At 49.7% G+C, this 12,121-nt stretch overlaps 1 protein-coding gene across 1 annotated transcript; it reads right to left on the minus strand.

Moving 5' to 3' along the window:
* Positions 1–3,857: 3,857 nt before the first annotated feature.
* On the minus strand, positions 3,858–9,688 carry LOC104296816 (homeobox protein NANOG). The gene is made up of 4 exons (XM_009896666.2): positions 9,508–9,688; positions 6,326–6,600; positions 4,857–4,946; positions 3,858–4,220 (listed from the first exon to the last, which is right to left on the minus strand). Exons 1-4 carry the CDS (start codon positions 9,686–9,688, stop codon positions 3,858–3,860), a joined length of 909 nt encoding a protein of 302 aa, XP_009894968.1.
* Positions 9,689–12,121: the final 2,433 nt, after the last annotated feature.

Genomic DNA, 12,121 nt, shown 5'->3' on the forward strand with positions numbered 1-12,121 from the left:
GTAGTTAGATCTAGTACAGATGAGGCAGACCAGAGTTTGCTCACTAATCTACTGAGCTCCAGCCTGTGCTGTCCTGTAGTCGAAATACCAGGCAAGCAGAGTGTTGCAAGCAGCCTCATTCCTTGCTCTCAGTGTCACCATGGCCTGCAGTGATGTTTTACAAGCTACGTGTTTGTTCTGAGTGGCCTATGAGCAGGGGCTCACAGCTCCAGTTTTATCTCCAGAGCAGATAAAAGTCATGATCTTTGCTTTAATAGGCTCTTCCCTACAGGCATGTGCAAACTACACTGTGTGGCTTAAAATGCTGAGCTAACAGAGACTTGGGAATTTTCAGCAAAACTTTGCCACACATCTCTTGGCTGTCATCAGAAGCCAGTGGCATCTTGGCTGGTGCTGGGCATCAGAAGGTATGAAGGGTGGCAAATCATGGCACTGGTGTGGGACACAATGAAAGTTGTTGCTGGGTTCTGGTGATTGGTTGGTGTGATCGTTTGAGGCTGTGCCTTTAAGACAAACAGTGCTGGGACACTCTGGCTAAAGGTTTTCTTGGGAAGACCACGTTATCTTCATGCTGTCCAATGTTTTGAGGAGCATCCTCAGATCACATCTGTGAGTATCTTTCATAACCAGGATAGAATTCATTTCTGACATGTCCTGGAAGTCCCTCTGCTCACAGACAGCAAGTGTCTTGAGCAGCTGGGCTGTGTCTGTAGCAGCAGATCTTTTACTGAACTGCTGCCTTATGTACTACCTGTTAGGAAGCATAGTGATACAGGATGAGGAAAAGGCTAAGTTGCTTAATGCTACCTTTGCCTCAGTCTTTGTAATAGGGCCAGTTATATGAGGGGAATTCAGCCCTGTGAGCTGAATGAGATAGAGACCAGGAGCAGACTCTTCCAATCCAGGAAGAGGTGGTCAGCAACCTGCTGCACCGCACAAACATGCAAAGCTATGGGACCAGGTGGAATTCACCCAGGGATTCTGAGTGAGCAGGCAGAGGTGCTCACCAAGCCACTTTCCATCATTTTTCAGCAGTCATGGCTGACCAGTGAGGTCCTGGCAGACTGGGAGCTTGCTAAAGTGACATGCATCTACGAGAAGAGCCAGAAGGAAGATCCAGGTCTACAGGCCTCTTAGTTTAACTTTGGTAGTGGGGAAGCTGATGGAGCAGATCATCCTGAGTACCATCATGTGGCACACCAGATGGTCAGGCCTCATCAGCATGTGTTTATGAGAGGCAGGTCCTGTTTGACTGACCTGATCTTCTTCCACAACATGGTCATCTGCTTGGTGGATGAGGGAAGTGCCATGGATGTTGTCTCTCTGGACTTTAGTGTAAAGCCTTTGACACCATTTCCCACAGCATTCTCCTGAAGAAACTGTCTGCTCAGAGCTTGGATGGGTGTACTCTGCTGTGTAAAAAACCTGGCTGGGCAGCTGAGCCCAAAGAGTGCTGGTGAATGGAGCTAAGTCCAGCTGGTGGCTGGTCAGGAGGGGAGGTGGTGTTCCCTAGGGCTCAGTGCTGGGTCTGGTCCTGTTTAATGTCTTTATCAAGGATCTGACTCAGGAGGTTGAGTGCACCCTTAGTAAGTTTGAAGATGGCACCAAGCTGGGTGGAAGTGTTGATCTGCTCGAGGGCAGGGGGGCTCTGCAGGGGGGGTCTAGGCAGGCGAGCTCGATGGGCTAAGAGGATGAGTTTCAACTGTATGGCTTTCCACGAGACCAAATGCCAGGATATGAAGCAGCTTTGGCAACAGAAGACCATGCCCATTATTACACCAGCTGCAGAAATCAATTCCCTTCATTTTATGCTCATTTTTTTTAACTGCAACATCTGCTCTATTGCATTAAGATAGTCTCAGCCGTCATCAAAAAGCCTGAGAGTCCCAGCTCCCCAAGTCACAATTTTCCTGTTGTTAAATGCACTTTGATACACACATCTGATTTTAGGTATTTCTATTGCTATTAAGTTCAGCAATTGATATCTCTGTGTTTTATTCAGTCCTAGTATTAACCATTGCAGGGTGAAGGAAATTCTTGAGGTGGGTGGTAGTTACTCACTTGGTCTTTGGACTATAGATAGCTGGCCCTGCCAAGAGCCATGAAGCTGATCCATTAACAACACAGAAATATCTCACTTTGTATCACAGTCCAATGAGTAACAGCAATGGCATATGGTTGCTATGGCTATTTATAGATTCATAGGTTGGTTTTGGTTGGAAGGGATCTTAAGGATCAAGTCCCGTGGGCAGGGACACCTTCCACTAGATCCCTCTCAGACTTGTGCTCTAGTCCCTTCACCACCTTTCTTACCCTTCTTTGGGCCCAATCCAGCACCACAATGTCCTTTTCATAGTGAGGGGCCCAAAACTGAACAGAGTACCCAAGGAGTGGCCTCATCAGTGCTGAGTTGGGGATTGTCCCCCCCAGCCTTACTCATGCTAGCCACACTCTTGCTGACCCAAGCCAGGATGTTGTTGGCCTCCTTGACCACACACTGGCTCATATTCAGCTGGTTATTGACCAATACAGGACTATTTCCACCAGGCAGACCTCTAGCCACTCTTCCCCACTCTTATAGCATTGTTATGTGTCCCAGTTGTAGGTCTGACCTCAGAAGGGACCAGTCACCTATAAACTTTTGACCCTGGCCATTTATTTTATGCCCTCTCCACACAATTTCCATTGCAGCAATCTTTTGCTCCTTTCAAACAAGGGAAAAAACAAACACCACACACCACCAAAAAAACCCCAAACCAACAGAAATCTTCCCCAAGTACTGCTTCACAAGCATAATGCACCATCTGGATTTGATACTGCAATGTTCTATTACAGTGGGGGGGGAAAAAAATGGAGATAGAGAAAAATACATAATCCATCCCAAAAAAAAAACCTTTTTATTTGCCAAACTGAATGCACTGTTTGGCTTTCTTGAGGGGAGGCACAGAAATAGAAAGACCTGAACAAAGGGGTTACTTGTCATTTTGATGCTTGTAAGACCATCTTACCAGCCTTCCTGTTAGCTGCTCAGCACATTTCCCTTCACTGGATACTTCATCAATGCTAAAATAAGCAAAGCTGTGGTGCTGAGGGACAGGGCTTAGCACCAGACTTGGTAGACATAGAGAAGGGTTGGAGTCAATATTAAATGTCTTTTCCAAACAAAACAACTCTGATTCTATACCTTATAGATGACCTACAGAAGCAGTGGTCTAACCATCAGGTGGAGGACAGTGGTGAAGCCCTGCAATGGGTTGTCCAGGGAGGTGGTTGGGGCCCCGTCCCTGGAGGTGTTTTAAGACCCGGCTGGATGAGGCTCTGGCCAGCCTGGTCTAGTGTGGGGTGTCCCTGCCCATGGCAGGGGGGTTGGAACTAGATGATCTTTGTGGTCCCTTCCAACCCTGACTGATACTATGTCAATATGACAATAGCTTCTCTAACCCCAATGAACGGTATGTGACCAGCATCTCTCCATACCTTGCATGGCTTCATGTACACAACTGTACAGTGAGGTGCATAAATGAGATTGCCAAGGCAAACTGTGCCTCCTCTCAGACAAGTTACAAGATCCATAGTTTAGAAGATCCAGGGTATAATCTAGGTAGCCAGATCTTGGTTCTTGCTTAGAAGTTAGTTCCCTGTGCCAATAAAGAAGGGGAAGTATGGTATGTGCATATGTAAGAGCACACAAGCAAGGGACCAGCTTTATGCCAGTGCTGCTTTCAGGCACACATTTGGATGCTGAAACAGGTTCTAACTACATGATGCCCTTGAACTGGAGATCACAGGAATAGCGGAGAGAGAGTTGGGAATAAGGTTTGGTTCTCAGCTGCCCGAGTACTCCACATCCGCAGTGCTTAGGAGTGATAGAGGTGGTGGCCAGAAGTGGTTGGGAAAGGAGCCCCCATGGTGGCCGAGTGGTGGAAATTACAGCTGTCACCTGTCTTTGTGCCTGGATATTCCACACTGCCAGGACAGCTGTGATAAAAGTCTACTTTGTGCTGGGAAATGAAGCCCACTGTCTGCTGGACGCTGCAGGTGCCCCCACCTTTGCCAAAGACTCCTCCATCCTCACTGCTCACGATTGTGTAAGCGTTCTGGCCTGCTCCGTAGTGCTGGCTGGGAGGGGGCACTGCTTGGATGTTGCTGGCTGCTGGGACTGGGTAGCCCTGATGGAATTTGGAGTGCACATCAAGATAAGTACTTGCCTGGAAGCCACTCTGCAAGGGAAAGACAGTGAGTCAGAACACAGTTTCTGCACTGGTGTCCACAGGCCTGACATGTATTGAGGCTCTGTTCCATCGCTTTTCAGATTGCCTTTGATCAGCAGCAGTGACATGGGAGTAAAGGAAGGATGGCTTCCATCCCCATAGTTCAGGGAAGGCTATGCAGTCATGTGTGTATATATATATATATATATATATATATATATATATCTCAGGAAAACAGCTTTTCTTTGGAAGCATTTCAGTGGCATAGTCAGCTAGGCTACCTCCAGAACATGGAGGATTTTGCCAAGCCTGTGCCTCTGCACTGAACAAATGAGAAGGCAGAGTGCACTGATGCTTGTATACTTAATTTGCCCCAGTGGAGGATCACTGGATTTATCTGCCCAGGAGATTCCATCTGAACACAGGGAAAAGCTTCTTTCCTGTGAGGGTGCATCACTGACCAGGCTGCCCAGAGAGGTTTTGGAGTCTCCTCCTTCAGAGACTTTCAAAACCCGCCTGGACAAGTTCATGTGCAGCCTGGTGTAGGTGAAACTGCTTTAGCAGGAGGATTAGAGTAGATGATCTCCAGAGCTCCCTTCCAGCCCCTACTATTCTGTGAAAGCCCATGGTGAGCTGTGTCCTTACTTGCATGAGGCACTGAGCCCGTTCAGTCCACAGGCTGTGCTTCTGGCACCTTTTCAGCTTCATCCTCCGGTTCTGGAACCAAGTCTTCACCTGAGTAAGGAAGGGGGAGCAGAGAAACCATCAGCAAAGAGGAGGGAAAGGCAAACGTTATCAGATTCAGAAGCAGGAAGAACCGGGAGGAGAGTGACCAGATGGCATAGATACATGGGCAGCAGCAGATAAAAGCTTTGAAAAGCTCCCTGGGGTTGTTGCCAAGGGGAGATATCTGTCTGGCAGCCTCAGCAGGTGGCTGGTTCATCTGCATGTTGGGGGGAGAAGGCAGTGTTATACCCACATGATAGTTCTATCTGCACAAATTGATTCATTTCAATCAAATGTGCAAATCTGACCCACCCAGCTCTTGACAAGCCCCTGTGATATATGCAAGCTTGTAAGACACTCTTTCTGCACGCTCATGAGTGGAGGAGATAAAGGCTTGCTCCTTGTACCCAGCAGTTCCCAAATTCAAAGCTCCTTGCTGAGGTGAATTCCAGAGCTGTTTCCCCCCAGGGCTCTGTCTGAGCAACCTTTGCAGGGATGTGGATTGAAGGAAAGAGCAGATTGTCACACTGCTCTTATTCCTGACAGAACCAGTTTCATTGTGTGCCCCTACAATGCATACACAACATTTTTACCCCCAGGGTACCTTGGGGCATCCAGGCCATTATGCCCTGCTTCTGAGATCCAAGTTACAGGCAGATTTTGGACTTGTAACTGCAAGCCCTTGCACCCTGTTGCCCAAGCTCCACTGCTTTAGGAAGGCATCCTTTGAGACAGAACACAAACCGACCTAGAGATCAGCAGAGACTATGACAGGCTGCCAAGTCTGAACCTAGCAGTACTCACATGGAGTGGGGAGTAGGTGCCAGGCAGCCAGGCAGTTCTGAATGTGGGACATTACCAGATACTGGGCAAGGTTAGTCTGGGAACTATTTGAAATAGCTTTCAGCCTCTTGCAGCCCTGGGATTCAGAAAACTGGTGCATGCCAGGAGTGATGCAGGGGCACTTCAGGACATGGTTTAATGACCATGCTGGTGTTAGGGTGACTTTGTGATCTTACAGGTCTTTTCCAACCAAAACAATTCTATGATTCTGTGAAGTTCCTCAGTGTACTGAAAGAGCCTGTGAAGCACTGCCAAGCCCAGGCTGTTTGTGGCAGGCAGCATATTCATCACTGTGTTTGCAATTCTACTACAAGTGTCAGCAGCAGTACCCTTAACTCACCCCTCACCGGAGTGGCAGCAGCAAAGTGCCACTGGCTCTGCCTCGAAGTCCTTCTGATCTCTGGCCATGAGCAGGCAGAGGAGCTACTGTTAACTGCACCTTTGCCTGTACACTCTACTTGGAACTCATCTTGCCATTCTGTCACTGCCTTGTGTGACCACTCAGTCACTAGGGGACAGCTACGGGTCAAAGGCCCCGTGTTCACCTGCTTGTAGGTAAGCCCCAAGGCAGCAGCCAGCTCTCGGATCTGCTGGGGGCTGAGGTACTTCTGGCTCTGGAACCTCTGGTGCAGGGTTTGCAGCTGCTCCTTGGAGAAGGCTGTGCGGCTCTTGGCTTTCCTCACCCCCTCCACTGAATCTTCTCTGCCCTTTTGGGACTTAGCTGTCGGCTGTGGAGAAGAGGATGCCGAATGGGGGCTGGTAGCTGAATCTGGTGTGAAATGGCTGAAGTTCCCAGAGCTGGATGAAACAGGGGATGCTTCTGGAAATAAAGACAACCAGAAAAGTTATACAAGGCATAATGCACAGCTGTAGAGGTATGAGCATGCTCCCTGCCTGCTGTGGTTCTCCTTGCCTACCAGATAGGGGCTTTCTGGAAGAAAAAGCTTATGCCACCCTCCTTCCTTCATGGAGCTGTGAGCATAGACAAACCTGCTGACAGAAACACATGTATCAATGGAGTGACCTGTCTGGCTGAGGGGGGCTTCTGGTGATAGGAGAATCAAGAAGAGAAAATTGATGTTGAAGTGGGGAGGGAGAGAGGAAAGGAGGATGTGTGGGGCAGGTGAGAAGAGCCAGTAATCCTGTGCCAGAGACATGGGGGGCAAAATTCAAGAGGAAGATGTCCAAGCCCTTTCTCATTTGTCCTGGTACATAACTTAAGGGGTGTCTGTTAAGGAAGAGATAAAGATCTAAAGAAAAAACTTCCTAAACAATCTGGGCTACTAGTCCAGACAAAAGCTGCCCAGATGCAAAGGCATTCAGGCTGCCTGAATAGGGAAATGCTAAAGAGACAGATTACCCCAGCTCCTTTCTGCCAGCTGCCTCTGTGCTGGGATTTGCAAGAGAGGCTGAGACCCTGACTGACAGGCTGTGATAGCAGTCTCCCCCCTACACCATCCCTCCTCCCTCCAGCTGCTCCACTACTGACTTTTCAGGAGAGAGATGGTGCAGTGAATGGCACAGTGCCAGTTTTTTGGTGCACACCTTCTGACCACTGAGCCCAACCAACAGCTTCTAATCTCCTTTCTAGTCACCCTGAGAACTGTGACTCTGAAGCCCACTGGCACACCTTCCCAAATGCATGTCCAACACAAATCACCAGTGCCTTCCTGAGGGAACACTTCCTTCTTCTGCCCTAAACTGAGAGACTACTAAGCAATCAGCTCCCAAGCCTGAAGCTGTTGCTGGGTATCAGAAAGGTGGCCATGCCTGCAGCATCTTTTCCCTGGTTACCCTCCTTACAGAGGCACACCTGTCTTTGTGCTGCCTGCCACTCTAGGGTTACCTGCACTTGGCTATTTGCTATCCCTAGGAAATGATAACCACCAAGGGCATGGGCTGTGTGAGGAGACAAGTGTGTAGTGAGACAGGTTTCTGGCACTGGGGACCAGGACCATGAGGACTACACAGAGATTCCTCCTACAAGGAGAAAGGGGTTGTCAATAGAAGAGGTGCAAGGACTTCTTGTTAGATGTCATGTGCATGAAGCAAGGCTGCAGAGCTTTAGAGGGAACTGAATGTGACACAGATGCATGGGAAGCTAAAATTTCATATGTGCATAAGTTTCCAGGACAGTTGGCTTCTGCAGGTTGCACAGCAAAAGCTGTGGGGGGAAGCAAAAAGCACAGCCAGCAGTGTAATAGACATGAACATGAAACACTTAAGAGAGAACCTTTTCCACAAGCCCCTGTATACCTTTGCTTCCACGACTGGGCTTTCCCTGTAGAGATGGGTACCAGAGGAGAGTGTTTGGAGATGGCTTTCAAGTCCATATGCCAGACCCACTGGGGACACAAATGAGTCTATCCACCTACTGCCTTTGCACAGCAGGGAGCATGCAGAGAGCTTTAGCCTTTGTCCAAATTAGGTGGCAAGTAGCCTCATGGCAAGTGACTACTGGTCACCCTGCCTGAGCCTGTACCTCTCTATGGCATCTGACAGTTTGAAACCAGCACCCCAAAAGCTCTCTCTCCCCCTCCCCATCGGCCTCACAAGAGTGTTACCCTGCTGACCATACCGTGGGGCTGAGCAAAAACCTGCTTTCATCACAGGGAGAGGAATGCCAGCAGTGAGTCCTGGGGCTCTTTTTTTGCCAACAGGGAAAGGCAAAGCAAGTAGAGCATGGAAAGGAGAGGGAAATAGAGGAAGGGGAAAGTCAAACTACAAGAAGCAGAGAGATCAGATTTCCCAGTGGTCCAGGGCACACCTTGGCTCGAGTGGAATGAGCACATGAAAGGTGCAAGGAGCTTGCAAGAGTAAAAGGGATGCCACAAGCGTCCCTGAATGACCTTCAGGATTTGTTTCTCTCCACAGCACATGTGACAACATCTGATTAAAAGGTGGCACAAATATCACGATCTTAAAGGTCCTTTTCAACCAGAATTCCACGATTTTATAGTTACATTCCTATCCAGAGGACCACGAGCTTCCATGGCACTGTGCTGTCACCTTCAGCCTGCAGCACACACTGCCCTGTGCCCTGCACTATCACAGCCTCTGCTGAAATGTAGGAAAACAGTTCACAAAGAACAGAAGCATGGAAAGACAGAGTCATAGAACCATAGAATTGTTCTGGTTGGAAAAGATCTGTAAAATCATCGAGTCTAACCATTATTGATCTCTGCCCAGTCTGGTAGCACAGAGTTTATCACAAACATGTGCCTTGGCACATCTGTGCTTCTTTTAAACACTTCCAACGATAGGATTCAGCTGCCTCCCAAGGGAGCCTATTCCAGTGTGTGAGAACCCTTTCAGGCAAGAGGTTTCTTCTAATACCCAACCTGAACCTCCCCATGTGCAACTTGAGGCCATTTCCTCTCCTCCTGTCACTTGTTACTGGGGAGAAGAGACCAGCACCCACTCCAGCCTCCTTTCAGGTAGTTGTAGAGAGCCAGAAGGTCTCCCCTCAGGCTCCTTTTCTCCAGGTTGAACAACCCCAGGTCCCTCAGCCACTCTCTCACAAGACCTATTCTCCAGACCCTTCACCAGCTTGGTTGCCCCAAGGTCTCCCATCCTCCTTTGCTACCACGCTGTCCTTTTCCCAGCTCACACATTAGAAACAAAGGAAGGGAGAGAGCAAAAATTGCTCAAGATTGTTGAGCAAGTGGCTGACCTGGACCAGAATTATTCAGGGGGTCATGTCTAGAACTTAGCTGAAACATCTTACCTGTCGTCTGCCTCTTCCTTGCTGCCTCTGGGGACAGAGTGGCACTGGTGACTGCTGCTGGCCCAGCTGAAGTGGAGGCATGTCCTGCCTCGCCTGCCGAGTTCCAGTAAAACTCCAGGTACCCCATGCCAGTCCCACTGGGGTAAGCCTGGTAGGGGGGCAGAGCCAAGTGTGCACTCATGGCGGGACACAAGGTGGTTCCCCACCTTCCACTAAATGCGGCAGGCCTCACCAGCAAGCTGAGGGAGCCCCGAAGTGAAGACAAACCTTTATACCTGGCTGTGCCCTGCCTGGGACTGCAATACTCACCATCGGCTGCTCTTCGAGGCTCTTTGTCATGTTAAAGAGGCTGATTGGTGGGGTGGGGACAGGGCAGGGTGGAGCGGGGAGGAGGGGGGAGGGAAAGCCACGCATAGCATCACTGCTAAAATCCGTCCCCTCTGAATTCCTCCCATTCTGCAGGTTCCTCAGTCACACCTGAGCAGCGGTCTGATCCAGAGCTGGAGGCAACCTCCTCCTGCCTTCTTATTTGGGCTCAGCCATGAGCATGTTCTGTAGAGGACAGCCGTTCATTGTGCTGAGAAAACAACTCCCAACCCATTTCCACCACGTGGAAGTGGACACGGTAGTGGTGCTGAGCTGCTAACTACCATGCCAGGCAAACCTAAGCCCTGGGCTCCAAGGAGAGGCTTCTGAGACCACTGCTTTGTGGCTTGTGTGATACTGACATCCCCACAAGACCCGTGCATACACGTGCACACCTTCCTGACCTGGCAGCACTGGCAGCATTCATGGTGCAGATGCCAGAAATGGAGCAAAGGGTAAAAGCTGGCAAGGATCAGACATGGGGCTGGAACCTCCTTCTATTTATTCTTTTATTTTAAACCGAGAAGGGATTTCCTTCATACAGCTGTTTGAGGGAGCCAGCCCCAAATGGGCCTTGCCCACCTTCCACATGTCTGTGCCAGCCCGAACTCACTGGCCATGTCATGTCCAGCACCAAATGTCATTTTGCAGAGCAGACTCAGGAATCTCAGCTGGCTGATATACAGAAGGACAATCAGCAGAGACATTTTCACCATGGAGGAAGGAGAAGACCTAGTGCACTTGAGGTTCACAGCTAGATCTGCTCTCCCTGAGGCCTTTCAAAGGCACATCCTCTCATGTGTGTAAGCCTTGGCTGTGGCCTTTGCCAGGGTGTCACAGGCTGGCTGGAAGAATGAGGATGAAGAATTTTCTTTAAGGCAGGGTGTTTGCTTGCCATATGGCCAAGCCAAGGGGGCCTATATTAGGAATAGTGTGGCCAGCAGGAGCAGGGAGGTCATTGTGCCCCTGGACTCTGCACTGGTTAGGCCACACCTTGAGTCCTGTGTCCAGTTCTGGGCTCCTCAGTTTAAGAAGGACATTGAGACACTTGAAGGTGTCCAGAGAAGGGCAACAAGGCTGGGGAGAGGCCTTGAGCACAGCCCTGTGAGGAGAGGCTGAGGGAGCTGGGGTTGTTTAGCCTGGAGAAGAGAAGGCTCAGGGGAGACCTCATTGCCCTCTACAACTACCTGAAAGGTGGTTGTAGACAGGAGGGGGATGGTCTCTTCTCCCAGGCAACCAGCACCAGAACAAGGGGACACAGTCTCAAGCTGTGCCAGGGGAGGTTTAGACTCGAGGTGAGGAGAAAGTTCTTCACTGAGTGAGTCGTTCGCCATTGGGATGTGCTGCCCAGGGAGGTGGTGGAGTCACCGTCCCTGGAGGTGTTCAAGGGGAGATTGGACGTGGCACTTGGTGCCATGGTCTAGTTGTGAGGTCTGTTGGGACAGGTTGGACTTGATGATCCTTGGGGTGTCTTCCAACCTTAGTTATACTGTGAGACTGTGATACTGTGACACCTGCAGAGATGTTCACCTTAACAAGAGGACACAGTCTCAAGCTGTGCCAGGGGAAGTTTAGGTTTGAGGTGAGGAGAAAGTTCTTCACTGAGAGAGTTGTTAGCCATTGGGATGTGCTGCCCAGGGAGGTGGTGGAGTCCCCATCCCTGGAGGTGTTGAAGAGGGGATTGGATGTGGCACTCGGTGCCATGGTTTAGTAGTCAGGAGGTGTTGGGTGACAGGTTGGACTCAATGATCTTTGAGGTCTTTTCCAACCTTGTTGATTCTATGATTAAATAACTAGAGGTAAGTGTGTGAGCCACAGAGCTGAGGTGTGGGCCTGCATTACTGGCATGCTCCAGTTTCTTCTCCTGAGGAGGTTTTTCACTGCCCACATTTAGGGAGGTTCTATTAATTTAATCTCAAAAGACACTGCAAATCTCCAGCTAACACCTGCATCTCTCAGTGCTCAGACTTCACTCACACATTTCCTTCTAAAGCCAGCCCTGCCTTTACACCATAATGTTAGGAGCTCAAAGCTGAGGGTGCAGATCCACAGAAGTGGATTTAATCTGAACCATTCTTGCACCCCTCTGAACCTCATTGCTCTGCACGTGCTTGTCACAGCCTTCTTCCCAAGACCGTGCTGGCACCTACTACCTGCCCAGCAGGCCAGAGGGGGGAACCTGCTTGCTGTAGGAGTTTTCAAGCGTCAGCAAGGAGAAGAAATATGTAGAAGTGAGCAAGACATGGGA

This window comes from Dryobates pubescens, chromosome 8, assembly GCF_014839835.1.
Source record: "Dryobates pubescens isolate bDryPub1 chromosome 8, bDryPub1.pri, whole genome shotgun sequence".
NCBI classification, from domain to species: domain Eukaryota; kingdom Metazoa; phylum Chordata; class Aves; order Piciformes; family Picidae; genus Dryobates; species Dryobates pubescens.

What these genes read in the sequence shown, in the direction of transcription:
- LOC104296816 (XM_009896666.2), bottom strand. Translation starts at nt 9,688, where the DNA reads ATGAGTGCACACTTGGCTCTGCCCCCCTACCAGGCTTACCCCAGTGGG. An exon ending in AAGGAAGAGGCAGACGACAG is followed by an intron (nt 6,601 to 9,507) that starts GTAAGATGTTTC and finishes CTTTATTTCCAG; the next exon opens with AAGCATCCCCTGTTTCATCC. An exon ending in TGGGGCTTACCTACAAGCAG is followed by an intron (nt 4,947 to 6,325) that starts GTGAACACGGGG and finishes TTCCTTACTCAG; the next exon opens with GTGAAGACTTGGTTCCAGAA.